At 41.5% G+C, this 21,275-nt stretch overlaps 1 protein-coding gene across 1 annotated transcript; it reads right to left on the bottom strand.

Annotated features, from left to right (window-relative positions):
* Nucleotides 1-5,052: 5,052 nt before the first annotated feature.
* LOC123481620 (gastrula zinc finger protein xFG20-1-like) lies at nucleotides 5,053-19,323 on the bottom strand. The gene is made up of 3 exons (XM_045206314.1): nucleotides 18,817-19,323; nucleotides 6,833-6,866; nucleotides 5,053-6,667 (listed from the first exon to the last, which is right to left on the bottom strand). Exons 1-3 carry the CDS (start codon nucleotides 19,305-19,307, stop codon nucleotides 5,465-5,467), a joined length of 1,728 nt encoding a protein of 575 aa, XP_045062249.1. The 5' UTR covers nucleotides 19,308-19,323; the 3' UTR covers nucleotides 5,053-5,464.
* Nucleotides 19,324-21,275: the final 1,952 nt, after the last annotated feature.

Below are 21,275 nucleotides of genomic sequence, written 5' to 3'. Positions count from 1 at the left end.
AAGCTGCTCACCTATTGCAGATTCAGTCTTCCCAGCCTGGTGCAGGTCTACAATTTTGTTTCTGGTGTCCTTTGACAGCTCTTTGGTCTTGGCCATAGTGGAGTTTGGAGTGTGACTGTTTGAGGTTGTGGACAGGTGTCTTTTATACTGATAACAAGTTCAAACAGGTGCTATTAATACAGGTAACGAGTGGAGGACAGAGGAGCCTCTTAAAGAAGAAGTTACAGGTCTGTGAGAGCCAGAAATCTTGCTTGTTTGTAGGTGACCAAATACTTATTTTCCACCATAATCTGCAAATAAATTCATAAAAAATCCTACAGTGTGATTTTCTGGATTTTTTTTTCTTAATTTGTCTGTCATAGTTGACGTGTACCTATGATGAAAATTACAGGCCTCTCTCATCTTTTTAAGTGGGAGAACTTGCACAATTGGTGGCTGACTAAATACTTTTTTCCCCCACTGTACCTCAGTACAACAGCACGTTCTGATCAGCAAAGCAACAAGGCTATCACGTGTATTTCATTGACTGGTCAAATTGCTCTACATTAGTTTGCTAAAGTATTCACCCCCCTTGGCATTTTTCCTATTTTGTTGCCTTACAACCTGGAATTAAAATATATTTTTTGGGGTGTTTGTATCATTTGATTTACACAACATGCCTACCACTTTGAAGATGCAAAATATTTGTTATTGTGAAACAAACAAGAAATAAGACAAAAAAATAGAAAACTTGAGCGTGCATAACTATTCAACCCCCCAAAGTCAATACTTTGTAGAGCCACCTTTGGCAGCAATTACAGCTGCAAGTCTCTTGGGGTATGTCTCTATATGCTTGGCACATCTAGCCACTGGGAGTTTTGCCCATTCTTCAAGGCAAAACTGTTCCAGCTCCTTCAAGTTGGATGAGTTCCGCTGGTGTACAGCAATCTTTAAGTCATACCATTCTCAATTGGATTGAGGTCTGGGTTTTGACTAGGCCATTCCAAGACATTTAAATGTTTCCCCTTAAACCACTCAAGTGTTGCTTTAGCAGTATGCTTAGGGTCATTGTCCTGCTGGAAGGTGAACCTCCATCCCAGTCTCAAATCTCTGGAAGACTGAAACAGGTTTTCCTCAAGTATTTCCCTGTATTTAGCGCCATCCATCATTCCTTCAATTCTGACCAGTTTCCCAGTCCTGCCGATGAAAAACATCCCCACAGCATGATGCTGCCACCACCATGCTTCACTGTGGGGATGGTGTTCTCTGGGTGATGAGAGGTGTTGGGTTTGCGCCAGGCCAAAAAGCTCAATTTTAGTCTCATCTGACCAGAGTACCTTCTTCCATATGTTTGGGGAGTCTCCCACATGGCTTTTGGCGAACACCAAACGTGTTTGCTTATTTTGTTCTTTAAGCAATGGCTTTTTTCTGGCCACTCTTCCATAAAGCCCATCTCTGTGGAGTGTACGGCTTAAAGTGGTCCAATGGACAGATAATCAAATCTCCGCTGTGGAGCGTTGCAGCTCCTTCAGGGTTATCTTTGGTCTCTTTGTTGCCTCTCTGATTAATGGCCTACTTGCCTGGTCCGTGAGTTTTGGTGGGCGGCCCTCTCTTGGTAGGTTTGTTGTGGTGCCATATTCTTTCCATTTTTTAATAATGGATTTAATGGTGCTCCGTGGGATGTCCAAAGTTTCTGATATTTTTTTATAACACAACCCTGATCTGTACTTCTCCAAAAATGTGTCCCTGAACTGTTTGGAGAGCTCATTGGTCTTCATGGTGCCACTTGCTTGGTGGTGTTGCAGACTTTGGGGCCTTTCAGAACAGATGACACTTAGATTGCACACAGGTGGACTTTAACTAATTATGTGACTTCTGAAGGTAATTGGTTGCACCAGATCTTATTTAGGGGCTTCATAGCAAAGGGGGTGAATACATATGCGCGCACCACTTTTCCGTTATTTTTTTAAAAGAATTTTTTGAAACAAGTTATTTTTTTCATTTCACATCACCAATTTGGACTATTTTGTGTATGTCCATTACATGAAATCCAAATAAAAATCTATTTAAAATACAGGTTGTATTGCAACAAAATAGGAAAAACGCCAAGGGGGATGAATACTTTGCAAGGCACTGTATGTGTAAAGTGCCTAGTCCATGAAATTGTTGCAGATTGTGGCAAGGGTTCAAATCTCACATGAGTCCCCCCCCCTGAAATGTAGATGTGTATGTACAGTGGGGGAAAAAAGTATTTAGTCAGCCACCAATTGTGCAAGTTCTCCCACTTAAAAAGATGAGGCCTGTAATTTTCATCATAGGTACATGTCAACTATGACAGACAAAATGAGAAAAAAAAATGCAGAAAATCACATTGTAGGATTTTTAATGAATTTATTTGCAGATTATGGTGGAAAATAATTATTGGGTCAATAACAAAAGTTTCTCAATACTTTGTTATATACCCTTTGTTGGCAATGACACAGGTCAAACGTTTTCTGTAAGTCTTCACAAGGTTTTCACACACTGTTGCTGGTATTTTGGCCCATTCCTCCATGCAGATCTCCTCTAGAGCAGTGATGTTTTGGGGCTGTCGCTGGGCAACACAGACTTTCAACTCCCTCCAAAGATTTTCTATGGGGTTGAGATCTGGAGACTGGCTAGGCCACTCCAGGACCTTGAAATGCTTCTTACGAAGCCACTCCTTCGTTGCCCGGGTGGTGTGTTTGTGATCATTGTCATGCTGAAAGACCCAGCCACGTTTCATCTTCAATGCCCTTGCTGATGGAAGGAGGTTTTCACTCAAAATCTCACAATACATGTCCCCATTCATTCTTTCCTTTACACGGATCAGTCGTCCTGGTCCCTTTGCAGAAAAACAGCCCCAAAGCATGATATTTCCACCCCCATGCTTCACAGTAGGTATGGTGTTCTTTGGATGCAACTCAGCATTCTTTGTCCTCCAAACACGACGAGTTGAGTTTTTACCAAAAAGTTATATTTTGGGTTCATCTGACCATATGACATTCTCCCAATCCTCTTCTGGATCATCCAAATGCACTCTAGCAAACTTCAGACGGGCCTGGACATGTACTGGCTTAAGCAGGGGGACACGTCTGGCACTGCAGGATTTGAGTCTCTGGCGGCGTAGTGTGTTACTGATGGTAGGCTTTGTTACTTTGGTCCCAGCTCTCTGCAGGCCATTCACTGGGTCCCCCAGTGTGGATCTGGGATCTTTGCTCACCGTTCTTGTGATCATTTTGACCCCACAGGGTGAGATCTTGCGTGGAGCCCCAGATCGAGGGAGATTATCAGTGGTCTTGTATGTCTTCCATTTCCTAATAATTGCTCCCACAGTTGATTTCTTCAAACCAAGCTGCTTACCTATTGCAGATTCAGTCTTCCCAGCCTGGTGCAGGTCTACAATTTTGTTTCTGGTGTCCTTTGACAGCTCTTTGGTCTTGGCCATAGTGGAGTTTGGAGTGTGACTGTTTGAGGTTGTGGACAGGTGTCTTTTATACTGATAACAAGTTCAAACAGGTGCCATTAATACAGGTAACGAGTGGAGGACAGAGGAGCCTCTTAAAGAAGAAGTTACAGGTCTGTGAGAGCCAGAAATCTTGCTTGTTTGTAGGTGACCAAATACTTATTTTCCACCATAATTTGCAAATAAATTCATTAAAAATCCTACAATGTGATTTTCTGGATTTTTTTTCTCAATTTGTCTGTCATAGTTGACGTGTACCTATGATGAAAATTACAGGCCTCTCTCATCTTTTTAAGTGGGAGAACATGTACAATTGGTGGCTGACTAAATACTTTTTTTCCCCACTGTAGCCTATTGGGTTAGTGTGTTGATAAGGGACGTAGCCTACTGCCAACAGCTTGAAAATGAAAAAGGAATTTAATTTCAGCCTTGCACACATAGACACTGCTATTGCCAAATAATCATATTGCATATCCTATATTACATGGACACCTAAATGTAGGCCGATGTTTTATATGCATTTTTCTAATCTCCTTGTGACGTGTTATTTCACTGGAGGAGGATGATCCAAAGTGTACAATAGAAATAGTTTGCACTCTCGTTCTCATCCTACAGATGGCAGTGTTGCAACGTGAATCAACTGAGCAAGAGGACAAATACATTAGTGTCTAGTTTGAGAAACAGATCACAGGTCCTCAACTGGCAGCTTCATTAAATAGTACCCGCAAAACACCAGTCTCAACGTCAACAGTAAAGAGGCGATTCTGGGATGCTGACCTTCTAGGCAGAGTTGCAAAGAAAAAGCGATATATCAGACTGCCCATCTTAATCTTTTATTTTTATTGGCCAGTCTGAGATATGGCTTTTTCTTTGCAACTCTGCCTCTTCACTGTTGACGTTGAGACTGGTGTTTTGCGGGTTCTGTGAAGGGAGTAGTACACAGCGTTGTACGAGATCTTCAGTTTCTTGGCAATTTCTCGCATGGAATAGCCTTCATTTCTCAGAACAAGAATAGACTGACGAGTTTCAGAAGAAAGTTCTTTGTTTCTGGCCATTTTGAGCCTGTAATCGAACCCACAATTGCTGATGCTCCAGATACTCAACTAGTCTCAAGAAGGCCAGTTTTATTGCTCCTTTAATCAGCACAACAGTTTTCAGCTGTGCTAACATAATTGCAAAAGGGTTTTCTAATGATCAATTAGCCTTTTAAAATGATAAACTTGGATTAGCAAACACAACGTGCCATTGGAACACAGGAATGAAGGTTGCTTGGAAACTGTTGAGCATGAAAAACCCAGCACCGCTGCAGTTCTTGACACAAACCGGTGCGCCTGGCACCTACTACCGTACCCTGTTCAAAGGCACCCTCTGAATGGCACACATACACAATCCATGTCTGAATTGTCTCAAAGCTTAAAAATCTTTATTTAACCCATCTCCTTCCCCTCATCTACACCGATTGAAGTGGATTTAACAAGTGACATCAATAAGGGATCATAGCTTTCACCTGGTCAGTCTATGTCATGGAAAGAGCAGGTGTTTTGTATACTCACTGTATATTAAAGGGAGTCTCAATGAATGTCAGAATAAAAAGTCCCATTTTGTGTTTATTGAACATAAACACATTTTAAATACACCATATGAAAACCACACATACACGTCTAAACTAAAACTCTGCATGAACTTGATGAACTACATTCACTTTCATTAAAAAAGTGTCTTGGGATTTTTTAAAATAGTTGAATGGAAGTAATGACATAGGCATTTGTAAACATTACAGTACAAACACAATATGTAAAATACTTTTCAGGCTTATATATGCCTTACATATCACACAATGTCTGGATGCAATATTCTACCCAGGAATATTCAACATTGAAGTCTGTAACTTTTGTTATTCCAAATGCATCTGTGGATCTTTTCTGCTGACAACAATTTATTTTTTATGCAGGGTTTGATATAAACGTCAGAAGCTATCGAGTGGAACAGGTACTTTCTATGTTATAGAGTGGAATGTTTTTTCTGCTGGTGTATCCTGAGGTAGCTCCTCTCTGAGAACCTCTTCCCGCAGTGTGTACAGGCAAACGGCCTTTCTCCCGTGTGGACCTTCCAGTGCATCTTCAGTTGACCAGTCTGTGCGAAGCGCATGTGACACAGTGAACAGCTGTAAGGTTTCTCCCCCGTGTGGATCCTCTGGTGCCTCTTCAGGGTATCCTGGCGAGAGAACCTCTTCTCACACTGGTTACAGCTGTAGGGTTTCTCTCCTGTGTGGACCCTCTGGTGCCTCTCCACCTTCTGGGAGCTGCTGAAGCCTTTGTTACAGAACATGCAGAGGAACCGTTTCTCTTTACTATTGGCTGATGTGGCTCCCCCTCCCTGAGCCTGGGCTCTAGCATTGTCGTTTGGGTTCAATACCTGATCGAAAAGGACACGGCCGTGTGAATCGGAAGGTGCCATCAACGTGGACACTGGGTCGCAATCCTTGAACGCGTGTAAAGGGGAGTGGGTGGCGACATTTGGATTTGTCTCCAAGCTTTCCCTGTAACCTAAGAAATCTCTGCCCTGTGAGTGTGCGTCTCCAAGGTGACTATCTGCATTCCATGAGGGAGGAGCGTCACCTTCCATTTTTACAGTCACCTCATCTGCCAATATAACCTCTTTCTTTTCTGGGCACCCTTCAGAGTATACACTACTACTGTGCCGGTTCCAGTCCCCTCTAGACAGATCAGTCTGTGTCTCTAAACCCAATGACATGTTGCCAGGGTCCATCTCTGTAGCATAAGAACAAGACGGATCATCACCGGCAGTGTGTAACGCGTCACCATCACCACAGGAATGAACCGTCCTCTGGCTCTGGTGAAATACGGGTAAATACTCTGAGCCAGGAGCACGAGGACAGCCCAGACTCCCTAGCCCCAGTCTCTCTGGGTCTGATCTGTGGTCAGATCCTGTGTGTAAGAGCCTGTGTGTTACAGTTAAAGTCTTGGTGTCTGTCTCTGACTTGAGGACGGCATTCGGTGTTCCACTGACCTCCGTGATGCTGCGTCGGGTCCTGGGTTGCGCTGAGGCGGGGGTGGGGTCCTCCGTGGCTTCAAGGTGCGCTCCATCCGCTCCAGAATGAATGTCTCTGCTGTTCCGTGGGTCCTCCTCTCCTTCAGACCTCTCCTGCTTGACCCCAGGACCTGCAGCCTCTGCATCTGCAGACTGACACAAGAAGATAACAATGTTGTAGGGAAGTCTCACAAGCTCCCCTATGGCAGATAAATGAGGATGTACATGTAAGCAAGTGAATAGCTGAGGGGAGACTTTCTGAAATAAACATGCTACATTTGATAACTGTAATTTTTTATATAACAATATTACACTTACCTCTATCACGATAACATGCTGGGTTGAGGTTCCACTCCCCTCATCAACAGTGATTGGTTGGTCATCTCTCCATGTATTGTGTCCCGTTGGCTTCACAAAGCTCCTGTGGCCTCCAGTGAGATGTCCTTCACCTGAGAGTGATAGGGGGAAAAGAGGTGGTTAGGTTAGGTACTGTCAATGCTCAATGCTATATTGTACACTTCTGACACTGTCTACAATTGGCAAGGATGTAAGGTAACACTTCTCATAACTTCTTGATATCCTATTTATGGATTATGGATTATGTTCCATGCATCTTATTGTTTTCATTTAGTAAATAACAGAAAATTCAGTAAATCAAATATCTGATTAGAGGTACTGTCAATGCTCAATGCTATATTGTACACTTCTGACACTGTCTACAATTGGCAAGGATGTAAGGTAACACTTCTCATAACTTCTTGATATCCTATTTATGGATTATGGATTATGTTCCATGCATCTTATTGTTTTCATTTAGTAAATAACAGAAAATTCAGTAAATCAAATACCTGATTAGAATATGATAGATAGTGTCTTTGCACAAGATAGCTAAGCAATCAGGGGATTTATTGCATATGATCCAAAAACTGACCAAGACCCAATTCTAGGTAACATCTTAACACATGTGCAGAGGGGAACGTGGCGACAGGCACTGAGCTATATATGAACGGCGACAGGCAGCACAGCCTCTGCAAAATGTACCTCTTGCCATTCCTCTGTATCGGTCGAGGATCTTGACACTACTTGGGCGACTGGCGAGGACGCGCTCTCGCATTGTCCTCTCTGCGCGCTCCCGTGCAACTTTCAGTTCTAGTAGTTTCCTCCGCAGTGCCCTGTTTTCTTTCTGGCTTTGAGTTATTTCCAAACGAAACACTGCATAGTCGTCGTCTACGAGTTTACATATCTCTGCCACGGCAGCATTCGCTAGTACCTCCATGATGGAGGCTATTTGAGTGTGAAAAACCATACAGTCAGCCATCTTTAGCTAACGTTAGCACCTAGCTAGCGTTACCTAGATAACATCTATCAACCAAGTCCTGTCTCCAACGTGAATTAAACACGACAGGGGGTGTGATGCTATACAGTTAAATGAGTCATATTTTGAGTTCCAGTATGTTATTACACGTCTAAATAACAACAATAAAACGATAACGTGGAAATTGTTCACTTCCGTTTGCTTCTTCGTGTGATGTTTCCGGCAGACAAGACGCTATTTTGCGTATTTCCGCCTTTCAGAGGGGGTTTCCACTAGTTACCACAGCCACAAAGTCAAAATGTTCTATATCGTAAAAGTTCATGAAAATAAAACGTTTATTTTTGGTCTTATTTTTAGGTTAGGTTAGGGTTAGGCATAAGGTTATGGTTAAGGTTAGGTTTAAAATCAGATTCTAAGATGATTATTTGTGGAAATGGGCGGGGTTTATTACTTTGTGGCTGTGGTAACTAGTCAATCAATCAAATGTATTTATAAAGCCCTTTTTACATCAGCTGATGTCACAAAGTGTTATACAAAAACCCAGCCTAAAACCCCAAACAGCAAGCAATGCAGATGTAGAAGCACGGTGGCTAGGAAAAACTCCCTAGAAGGGCTGAAACCTAGGAAGAAACATAGAGAGGAGACGACCCTTTCACATATCTGAGGAGTCATGGGTAAATGCATGGAGGGTGTCTATAAGTGTGCGTGTCAACATAAAGTATGTATAGGGGTAAGGTGACTAGGCATCTGGATATATGATAAACAGAGTAGCAGGAGGGTTATTTAATTTACAGCACCAGTCAAAAGTTTGGACACACCTACTCATTCAAGGGTTTTTCTTGATTTTGACTATTTTCTACATTGTAGAATAATAATGAAGACATCAAAACTATGAAATAACACATATGGAATCATGTAGTAACCAAAAAAAGTGTTAAATAAATCAAAATATATTTTAGATATTAGATTCTTCCAAATAGCCACCCTTTGCCTTGATGACAGCTTTGCATACTCTTGGCATTCTCTCAACCGGCTTCATGAGGAATGCTTTTCCAACAGTCTTGAAGGAGTTCCCACATATGCTGAGCACTTGTTGGCTGCTTTTCCTTCACTCTGCAGTCCAACTCATCCCAAACCATCTAAATTGGTTTGAGATCGGGTGATTGTGGAAGCCAGGTCATCTGATGGAGCACTCCATCACTCTCCTTGATCAAATAGCCCTTACACAGTCTGGAGGTGTGTTTTGGGTCATTGTCCTGTTGAAAAACAAATGATAGTCCCCCTAAGTGCAAACCAGATGGGATGGTGTATCGCTGCAGAATGCTGTGGTAGCAATGCTGGTTAAGTGTGCCTTGAATTCTAAATAAATCACAGACAGTCACCAGCAAAGCACCCCCACACCATCACACCTCCTCCTCCATGCTTCACGGTGGGAACCACACATGCGGAGATCATCCGTTCACCTACTCTGCGTCTCACAAAGACACGGTGGTTGGAATCAAAAATCTCAAATTTGGACTCATCAGACCAAAGGACAGATTTTCACCGGTCTAATGTCCATTGCTTGTGTTTCTTTGCCCAAGCAAGTCTCTTCTTCTTATTGGTGTCCTTTAGTAGTTGTTTCTTTGCAGCAATTCAACCATGAAGGCTTGATTCACGCGCTCCTCTGAACAGTTGATGTTGAGATGTGTCTGTTACTTGAACTCTGTGAAGCATTTATTTGGGCTGCAATCTGAGGTGCAGTTAACTCTAATGAACTTATCCTCTGCAGCAGAGTTAACTCTGGGTCTTCCTTTCCTGTGGCGGTCCTCATGAGAGCCAGTTTCAGCATAGCGCTTGATGGTTTTTGCGACTGCACTTGAAGAAACTTTCAAAGTTCTTGACATTTTCAGTATTGACTGACATTCATGTCTTAAAGTAATGATGGACTGTTGTTTCTCTTTGCTTATTTGAGCTGTTCTTGCCATAATATGGACTTGGTATTTTACCAAATAGGGCTATCTTCTGTATACCACCCCTACACAACACAACTGATTGGCTCAAATGCATTAAGAAGGAAATACATTCCACAAATTAACTTTTAACAAGGCACACCTGTTAATTAAACTCCTTTAAGACTGTTGGAAAAGCATTCCAGGTGACTACCTCATGAAGCTGGTTGAGAGAATTCCAAGAGTGCAAAACTGTCATCACGGCAAAGGGTGGCTATTTGAAGAATCTCAAATATAAAATATATTTTTATTTGTTTAACACCTTTTTGGTTACTACATTATTCCATATGTGTTATTTCATAGTTTTGATGTCTTCACTATTATTCTACAATGTAGAAAATAGTAAAAATAAAGAAAAACCCTTGAATGAGTAGGTGTGTGCAAACTGTTGACTGGTAGTGTATATCTATACACACAGTAAAATACAAAAACACAGTCATGGGAAGAACAAATAAAACATCACAAATCACCCAGAAAAACAGTTACATTCCTCCACAAATAAGTCCACAATCAATACTTTAAATTGCTCGAATGGCACCAGAACATCAGATGAAATGTTTTTTGAATTTTGTTCCAGCAATACGGTGCATTAAAACTAAAAGCAGATTTACCTAGCTCTGAGGAGACCATAGGAACCTCAAGAGTTAACCAATCCTGTGAATGGGTTAGGCAACTCAGGTGTCTATACTTCAACAGCAAAGTTAGATAAAACTGACGTTTATGAAGTAGAGCCTTGTAAACAAAAAGGGAGTAATGTAGAAATCTACGGGTCTTTAACAAAGTCCAGCCAACATTTTGATACAGGATGCAGTGATTAGCATCAAAACTGTCACCTGTAAAAAAAAAAAAAAATAAAGTCACTATGGTAGATGGCATCCAAAGGTTTAAGAGTAGTAGCAGCTGCACTTTGATAAATAATATCACCATAATCAAGAACAGATAAAAATGTTAACTGAATAACTTGCTTCCTACTGTTTAGAGAAAGTCACGATCTATTTCTGTAGAAAAAGCCTAATCTAAATCTTAGCTTCTTAACCAGCTCATCTACAGTGGCTTGCGAAAGTATTCATCCCCCTTGGCATTTTTCCTATTTTGTTGCCTTACAACCTGGAATTAAAATGGATTTTTGGGGGTTTGTATCATTTGACTTACACAACATGCCTACCACCTTGAAGATGCAACATATTTTTTCTTGTGAAACAAACAACTTGAGCGTGCATAACTATTCACCCCCCCCTCCCCAAATTCAATACTTTGTAGAGCCACCTTTTGCAGCAATTAGAGCTGCAAGTCTCTTGGGGTATGTCTTTATAAGCTTGGCACATCTAGCCACTGAGATTTTTGCCCATTCTTCAAGGCAAAACTGCTCCAGCTCCTTCAAGTTGGATGGGTTCCGCTGGTGTACAGCAATCTTTAAGTCATACCACAGATTCTCAATTGGATTGAGGTCTGGGCTTTGACTAGGCCATTCCAAGACATTTAAATGTTTCCCCTTAAACCACTCAAGTGTTGCTTTAGCAGTATGCTTAGGGTCATTGTCCTGCTGGAAGGTGAACCTCCGTCCCAGTCTCAAATCTGTGGAAGACTGAAACAGGTTTCCCTCAAGAATTTCCCTGTATTTAGCGCCATCCATCATTCCTTCAATTCTGACCGGTTTCCCTGTCCCTGCCGATTAAAAACATCCCCACAGAATGATGCTGCCACCATCATACTTCACTGTGGGGTTGGTGCCAGGTTTCCTCCAGACGTGACGCTTGGCATTCAAGCCAAAGAGTTCAATCTTGGTTTAATCAGACCAGAGAATCTTGTTTCTCATGGTCTGAGAGTCCTTTAGGTGCCTTTTGGCGAACTCCAAGCGGTCTGTCATGTTCCTTTTACTGAGGAGTGACTTCCGTCTGGCCACTCTACCATAAAGGCCTGATTGGTGGAGTGCTGCAGAGATGATTGTCCTTCTGGAAGGTTTTCCCATCTCCACAGAGGAACTCTGAAGCTCTGTCATAGTGACCATCGGGTTCTTGGTCACCTCACTGACCAAGGCCCTTCTCCACCGATTGCTCAGTTTGGCCGGGTGGCCAGCTCTAGGAAGAGTCTTGGTGGTTCCAAACTTCTTCCATTTAAGAATGATGAAGGCCACTGTGTTCTTGGGGACCTTCAATGCTGCAGACATTTTTTGATACCATTCCCCCGATCTGTGCCTTGACACAATCCTGTCTCGGAGCTCTACGGACAATTCCTTCGACCTCATGGCTTGGTTTTTGCTCTGACATGCACTGTCAACTGTGGGACCAAGTTGTAGAAACATCTCAAGGATGATCAATGGAAACAGGATGCATCTGAGCTCAATTTCGAGTCTCATAGCAAATTTGATTTTTAATACATTTGCTAAAATGTCTATAAACCTGTTTTAACTTTGTCATTATGGGGTATTGTGTATAGATTGATGAGGTATAACATTTATTTAATCAATTCATGAATAAGGCTGTAACGTAACAACATTTGGAAAAAGTCAAGGGGTCTGAATACGTTGAGAATGCACTGTAGATGAAGTTTCCAATTTTTATCAGATTGACCCATGTGGTACACCTTTATGTACTTCAAGAAATTCAGACTTAACCCCAACAATCACAATGGCCTGAGTTCTGAAACCATGAACAGGCGTCAGAGCTCAGGCCTATCGATGACAACTTATTCAATAAAATAGCATGATCAACAGTATCAAAAGCTTTTGACAGGTTCACAAACAAAGCAGCACATTTCTTTTAAAGTGGTTGCGGTAATAGTGCTATGCCCAGGCCTAAACCCTGATTGGTTTACATTCAAAATACATTTCCCAGATAAAAAAGAACAAAGTTGTACATTTACCAAGGATTCAAGAATCTTAGCTAGAGAAGGAAGCCTTGAAATGGGGCGATAATTATTAAAATCCCTACTATCCCCGCCTTTATGGATGGCAGCACAAGAGCTGATTTCCATACTTTCAAAATATTTCTTGATAAGTGTTAAATAAAAATGTTGGGTTATTGTGCCAACAATGATGGGCTCTGCACACTTAAGCAAACAGGATTTAATTGGTCGGCCCCTGTGGATTTATTGTAGTCTATTGCTACCAAAGCATCCAGGAATTCTTTTTCTGTAAATAGCCTAAAAGAAAAGCTTTGACTATCATTTCTCTGATCATTCAGCAAATGTCCCCTATCAGCATCCAGCCCAATGTCATTGTGAATAGACCTAGAAGTTATTTTCAAGAGATTGCCCACTGAAATAAAATGGTGATTAAATGCATCAATGATGGCATTTTTTCCGTAATGAGGCCAGTGTCTGAATTAATTTGTTGTGGCAGAGAGGAGGAAGTAGAACCTTTCAGGGATTTGACAGTTTTCCAGAATTTAGTCGGGTTCCCATTACAATCCGAAAGAGCGATTACATAATAATCAGATTTAGCCTTTCTGATTTGTCTTACACAATGATTCCTCATTCCTCAAATGATGATTGTATGTGATTGTGTGTGTGTGTGTGTGTGTGTGTGTGTGTGTGTATAGAGTCAGCCCATACAGAAAAATAATATATTTAAATAAAATATAAATATATTTGGAAAATGTATTTATCAAATATGAAATAAAGAAAATATATGTACATATACAGTGCCTTCAGAAAGTATTCACACCCCTTGACTTTTCCCACATTTTGTTGTTACAAAGTGGGATTAAAATGGATTTAATAGTAATTTTTTTGTCAACGATCTACACAAAATACTCTAATGTCAAATTGGAAGAAAAATGGGTAGCACTTCAGTTTAAGGGATCCTTATTGCAGTGTAATTATATATGTAACTCCACTGTAACAAGTATTGTAATTATTGTAATATTTCATAGTTACACTGTAATAACATGTAGTCTGTAATTACAGGGGTGTAACAATGAATGCTTGTTACCATGGTGTTACAAATGTTTCTGATAGCATTCCAACGCACCATATTGCAGGCTGTACAAACCATGTGATAAGTGTTATCCAATTGAAAACCGACCACCTCATTGACACAACTCTGCAATAAAGGGCTCTGGAGTCTGATGCCCAGGCCCAATGACAAAATTGGCAAAAACGAATTCACAAATGGTTCACATAAATGTTAAATCATTTAATGGTGCATTTGACAATGGGTCAATTATTTTAACGATCAATTAAATATTTTTTGAAACATTAATAAAAAGTTATGGTTAAAATTGTGAGAGTCATTTGTGCTTGTCAAATTGTAAACCTATTAAGCTTGGTTGAATAATGGTTTATAAATGCACTTAAAATGGTCATAAGGCAAACTCTTATTTCATCATGCAACCTTGCAAGGTTTTCACTGTTGAGGAACATTCTCACTTTTGGATGGGATGCATTGGTGCAATTATTTATCCCGGGAATTAAGGCATCATGTCAAGATCTGCCCATTTGCGAAACACGCTTGGAAGAACGACGGCCTTGAACTTGCCCACGTGTTGACACTGACATCATGTAAGTGTGCAAAATCCAGACATGAAAGATTGCCGCGAAAGAAACAAAAGTGTTGTAGATGAAAAACGTCAACACAGGAGATAGGAAGTAAGTTTTCTATGCAATTTGTTTAGCTTTTTTGGATACATGAATTCTGCAGGTTTTAGCATAGGTAGTTAGCTAGCGTTTACTAGTTAGCTAGCCTAGTGTTGGCTAGCTAGCTAACTGTAGCTAGCTAGATAGCAAATGTTAGCTGGAGTTTTTGTTGGGCCTACCAACTAGGCTAGCTAGTTACCATCTACATCTATACTTTCCATTCAATCTGTTGAGTTTTTTGGGGATTAGCTAACACGCTAGCTAGCTAGCTAGTTTTCTAACCTTGACTAGGTTAGTTTTCTAACCTTGAAAGCTGGCAAATATGCTATGATCGCAACTCGCTAGATAACTAGCTAGCTTGCTAACGTTAGCTGGGCTCGATAGTCTTCTCTTCCCTGAACCTTTATCTCACAGTATCTGTTACCAAAGGGTATTACGTGAGTAGGCCTATATCTTTGTTTCATGTAATTAATTTAATGATTATTCTAACAATAGAAATCCTTATTATTTTGTAAGAAATGTAAGGTATTTTTACATGTTGTAATAAAGTTTACTAAAGTAGAAGCTCATCTTTTGTTTGTAGGTATTTTTACTTGGTAATGAGTAATAAGTAATTAATTAATAAGGCACTAAAGTAATACTACAAGAAATGTGGCAAAGAAAATAACTTTTTGCCCTGAATACAAAGCTTTATGTTTGGGGCAAATTCAACACAACATATCATGGAGTAGCACTCTTATATATTTACAAGCATGGTGGTGGCTGCATCATGTTATGGGTATGCTTGTCATCGGCAAAGACTAGCAAGTTTTTTAGGATAAAAATAAACGTAATAGAGCTCCACACAGGCAAAATTGGTCTGCTTTCCTTACAGACACTGGGAGACAAATTCACCTTTCAGCAGGACAACTACCTAAATCACAAGGCCACATATACACTGGAGTTGCTTACCAAGACGACATTGAATGTTCCTGAGTGGCCTAGTTACAGTTTTCACTTAAATCGGCTTGAAAATGTATGGCAAGACTTAAAAATGTCTGTCCATCAATGATCAATACAACTAACTTCAGCTTGAATAATTTTTTAAAGAATAATGTACAAATATTGTACAATCCAGGTGTGCAAAGCTCTTAAAGACTCCGGTAACAAAGTTCTTGTTGAGAAGCTAAATGTAATTGTGTGTGTGCAATAAGTGTGACATACTAACTCTTCCACCTTTCCTGTAACAGGATGAGATTATAAACTCAGCAAAAAAAGAAACGTCCCTTTTTCAGGACCCTGTCTTTCAAAGATAATTAGTAAAATTCCAAATAACTTAATTGTAAAGGGTTTAAACACTGTTTCCCATGCTTGTTCAATGAACCATAAACAATTAATGAACATGCACCTGTGGAACGGTTGTTAAGACACTAACAGCTTACAGACGGTACGCAATTAAGGTCACAGTTATGAAAACTTAGGACATTAAAGAGGCCTTTCTACGGACTCTGAAAAACACCAAAAGAAAGATGCCCAGGGTCCCTGCTCATCTTCGTGAACGTGCCTTAGGCATGCTGCAAGGAGGCATGAGGGCTGCAAATGTGGTCAGGGCAATAAATTGCAATGTCCGTACTGTGAGACGCCTAAGACAGCGCTAAAGGGAGACAGGACGGACAGCTGATCGTCCTCGCAGTGGCAGACCACGTGTAACAACACCTGCACAGGATTGGTACATCCTAACATCACACCTGCGGGACAGGTACAGGATGGCAACAACAACTGCCCGAGTTACACCAGGAACACACAATCCCTCCATCAGTGCTCAGACTGTCCGCAATAGGCTGAGAGAGGCTGGACTGAGGGTTTATAGGCCTGTTGTAAGGCAGGTCCTCACCAGACATCACTGACAACAACGTCGCCTATGGGCACAAACCCACCGTCGCTGGACCAGACAGGACTGGAAAAAAGTGCTCTTCACTGACGAGTCACGGTTTTGTCTCACCAGGGGTGATGGTCGGATTCGCGTTTATTGTCGAAAAAATGTGCGTTACACCGAGGCCTGTACTCTGGAGTGGGATCGATTTGGAGGTGGAGGGTCCGTCATGGTCTGGGGCGGTGTGTCACAGCATCATTGGACTGAGCTTGTTGTCATTGCAGGCAATCTCAACGCTGTGCGTTACAGGGAAGACATCCTCCTCCCTCATGTGGTACCCTTCCTGCAGGCTCATCCTGACATGACCCTCCAGCATGACAATGCCACCAGCCATACTGCTCATTCTGTTTGTGATTTCCTGCAAGACAGGAATGTCAGTGTTCTGCCATGGCCAGCGAAGAGCCCGGATCTCAATCCCATTGAGCACGTCTGGGACCTGTTGGATCGGAGGGTGAGGGCTAGGGCCATTCCCCCCAGAAATGTCTGGAAACTTGCAGGTGCCTTGGTGGAAGAGTGGGGTAACATCTCACAGCAAGAACTGGCAAATCTGGTGCAGTCCATGAGGAGGAGATGCACTGCAGTACTTAATGCAGCTGGTGGCCGCACCAGATACTGACTGTTAATTTTGATTTTGACCGCCCCTTTATTCAGGGACACATTATTCCATTTCTGTTAGTCACATGTCTGTGGAACTTGTTCAGTTTATGTCTCAGTTGTTGAATCTTGTTATGTTCATACAAATATTTACACATGTTAAGTTTGCTGAAAATAAACACAGTTGACAGTGAGAGGACGTACATTTTTTTGCTGAGTTTAGTTGTTTATAGTAATGTCAGTGTTTGAGAAAGCTGGTGATGACAATGTAAATAAAACCACTACTTTTTTGTACTTTATACCATCGATAACTACTCTGTTGCTGCTCTATACCGCCTATCTGATTATGTTTAGCTAACACCCTCTTACTTTCACCATAATCTGTTTTCCTCTCACAGGAACACCTTATGGAGCTTGAGCACATAACTTGAAAAGACACTTACATGCCATGATTTAGACTTTCATTATAACCTTGTTTACGATCTGTTTATTATGCTATGTAAATTACATTTTACATTTTAGTTATTTAGCAGACGCTCTTATCCAGAGCGACTTACAGTTAGTGAGTGCATAACTGAAAAGATAATTTATGAAGAATAACAAAAACCTTTCATTGCAGTCTGGTTTCTTTATTTACTTTCAACAGCAGAAAACATTCAAAAATGTGTAATTCAAGAGTGTTTATTCATTAGAAACATTTTAATAAGTTAAAATCTCCAGTATCATCAAAAAGTGTCATTCGTAAAAGACAGGGTATAGGCCAGGATGGTCCACCAAAAAGTCTGTTCTGGTCCTACATCTCCTGGTGACCTATGGGAAACTGTACAACAATGATATTAAGATGACTTCTGTTTTGATGACAAGACAAAGTAGCCTACACACCTGTGGAAGTTATCTAGACCATCCTATCAGCCAATCAGGGCTGTGTATGTAAATATATACATTCATATTCAAATTTGTTTCCTAACGCCCACACGATCAGACGGAGCATTTCAGTGGCCCAAGGAGGCTTAGGGAAATAAATTATGAAAACATATAGTTTGGTGTTAAATAAAAAAAATAAACACACTGAATTATTAGACATAAAGTGATGATTAAAAATTTTTAATTAATAAGACTGCTTTCAAATTTGTCATTGTGCATAGAGTTGTATGATTTGTTGACCTTTGAAATCAAGGGTTTTTGTTTGGTAACATTTTGAAGTAAAAAATCTGAGTCTCAGAAAAGCACAAAACATTTATATAAGAAACTCTTTGCTGTACACAGAGAAACATGACACAATATTATAAAATGTTAACCACAGTCAAGCCCATCTCTAACACTGCGATTCAATTACCTAACAATATGGAGCCACTGGAGTTTTTTATAAAAAATGTCTGTGTTGATTCAAGAATTAAGTATAATGTTTTGGTTCGACTGAGATAAGGGAAACTCAGTCCCTGAATGATACAAAAATAACCAAGTAGTCAGCACAGAGTGAATTTTGTATTTTTGAACAAAATGGTCATACACTCACCTAACGTGAAGTACAGTACTTTTACTGCACAAAACGATACGTGAGAACTAGAATAACTTTTCTCACTATTGTTACACTATATTTTCTGTAAATCTGGCACCCTCGCTTTAATAAAATGAATGTTAGAATACTTTGGAAAAGGTTTAACATTACATTACACACAGCTTCACTACTTCATGTCAAGTAAACATTTCCTCATTATAAAACACCAGCATCAAACAACAGGACAAGGTTGTCCCTTTTCATCAGTGAAGCATTTTTACAGACACCATCATACCAACCATCATCACCATATCATCTACTAATTATTTCCTCAATTCACCTCATCCTGTTCCTTCTACATCCAACACCAACAGAATTAACTACAAACCAACTAACTAGTACTACATTACATGTCACTATACATAGGCCGTGTGCATTTTCTTCTGGTGTATCCTGAGGTAGCTCCTCTCTAAGAACCTCTTCCCGCAGTGCGTACAGGCGAATGGCCTCTCTCCCGTGTGGACCTTCAGGTGCATCTTCAGCTGGTCCTGGCGGGAGAACCTCTTCTCACACTGGGGGCAGCTGTGGGGTTTCTCCCCTGTGTGGACCCTCTGGTGCCTCTTCAGGTTGGACGAGTCGGAGAAACTGGCCCGGCACAGGTGGCAGCTGAACGGTTTCTCCCCAGTGTGCATCCTCTGGTGGATCTCCACCTGTTTAGGGAAACTGAAGGCTTTCCCACAGAACGAACACGGGAAGCGCTTCTCTTTGGCGCTGCCACCTTTACTGATTCCGTCTCTACTACTGTTATTTAGTGTTGAGGCACTGGCATTGTCTGAGGTCTGGTTAAACATTAGGAGAGTGTGAGGAGGACGAAGGCCAGGGAGTGTCTGTGTTGTCGCAGAGTCCATGTTCCAGTTGATAGATCCTATAGAAGGCAGGCTGAAGGCAACACCTGTTAGGGGGTTAACCTGAGGCGCCATCAGTCTCTCTGAATCACAACTATAGGAGCAGGACGGAGCATCGCTAGCCGAGTCTGTGTCCGTTCTCACCAGCCGCATAGGGACACCTCCAAATCTACGCCTCGCCCTGGTCTCAGCTAGTCTGTTGTCATGGAGACTAAGTTCGAATGTTGTTTTGGGTTCGACTGTCTGTTTCTGGTTGTGGTTAATAGTGTTGTTTCCCAGCCCAGAGTTGAGGACGCTGTCCCATCCACTGACCTCCACTATGTCGCCTCTGGTCCTGGCCTGATCAGTGATGTTGTCCCCTGGGCCCTTGGCTACACCCGCCTGGGTGTGGGAATCCAAGATGGCTGCCCAGTCTCCTCTGTTAGCCTCCAGCCAACCACCTGCAGGAAGAGGTTAGAAAATAGTCTTTACAAATATGGCAGAGAAAACTCTACATATGGAGTTTTTTTTGTCAATTACCTGGTCAAGTTCATACATTATAACGTGTGTTTTTGTATGTAAACATAAGTTGTATTGATTTCATTTTATGAATGAAGAAAATATAATAGCTAGGCGCATCACTATTCCCATTGGTAATTTCTGTATGTAGGCTATATGTATGTCTCCCTTACCTTGCTCCCCCATCTTTAGTCCACTCAGCAGATCAATGCTCTCTGGTCCGTTCTCTATTGTCTCCTCTTTGACCAGCAGCAGATCAGGCTTCCCATCTTCCATGTCTACTGACTTTAAGAGATACAGTGAGAGGATGTTATATCAAGAAATCTTGAGCACCCTGCTATGAAGCATCTTCTGATTGGGCAATGAGGGATTGCTATGAGTACTATGCAAACGTGTTAGTTGAATTGATTACTTGACACTCTAATGGTTTGATCATTCATGGTCCCACACTTCAGACAAAATGAATCAAGACCTGGGCCCGTATCCACAAAGAGCCTCAGAGTAGTCTTATTCATTATGATCTAAAAGGCAAAACTGATCCTAGATCAGCACTCCTACTCTGAGAGGCTTTGTGGATACGGGCCCTGACCGAATACCATACAGACAGTAGTTCACAGTGGGCTCACCTCAGTGAGACTGTATGTGGTCCTGTGCTGCTCAGCTGGTTCCTCTGTGGGTTCAGGAGGAGGTGTAGTCTGGTTGTCCTCTATGACCATGGTCCCCTCAGGGTTCCCCAGACCCTCCTCACACCCCTCCTCCTTCACCAGCAGCACCTCTGGACCCTCCTCCTCCTGGAAGAGAGAGGTGATACAGATTACACAGACATACACTCCCTCAGGTACGTACACACAGATAATAAACACACTTTCAACATGGAGTGTTTACCCATCCCCACTACATTTGAGTCCTATACTGTAGTTACAGAATGACCTCATTGTCTCCCACAATGAAATCGGAGAGGGGATTATGGATCTATCTCCATCAGTTAGTGCGCATGTTAGTCACATGCGATATCTCAGACACCACTGGCCCGATTTTGACTAAACTTGGGTTAATGAAGCGTCTTGCCATAGAGATTTGGGCCCAGTTTCCCAAAAGCAACTTAAGGCTAAGTTCATCGCTAGAACCATTTTGAGAAACCGGGCCCTGCCATTTACAAAATTACACTGATTGGCCCAAGAGGGCGCTATATCAATCAACTGAAATTCCAAACTTTGAACAAGCACATCCCCTGTCTAGACATGTTTACTGTTGCCTTGTTGTTGTTAAAACCATCATGGTGGACATACACTGAGTGTACAAAACATTAGGAACACATGCTCTTTCCATGACAGACTGACCAGGTGAAAGCTATGATCCCTTATTGATGTCACCTGTTAAATCCACTTCAATCAGTGTAGATGAAGGGGAGGAGACAGGTTAAAAAAAGATTTGTAAGCCTTGAGACAATTGAGACATGGATTGTGTATGTGT

This window comes from Coregonus clupeaformis, chromosome 22 (genome assembly GCF_020615455.1).
Source record: "Coregonus clupeaformis isolate EN_2021a chromosome 22, ASM2061545v1, whole genome shotgun sequence".
Lineage (NCBI taxonomy): Eukaryota > Metazoa > Chordata > Actinopteri > Salmoniformes > Salmonidae > Coregonus > Coregonus clupeaformis.
This window is presented reverse-complemented; position numbering and strand designations above follow the sequence as displayed.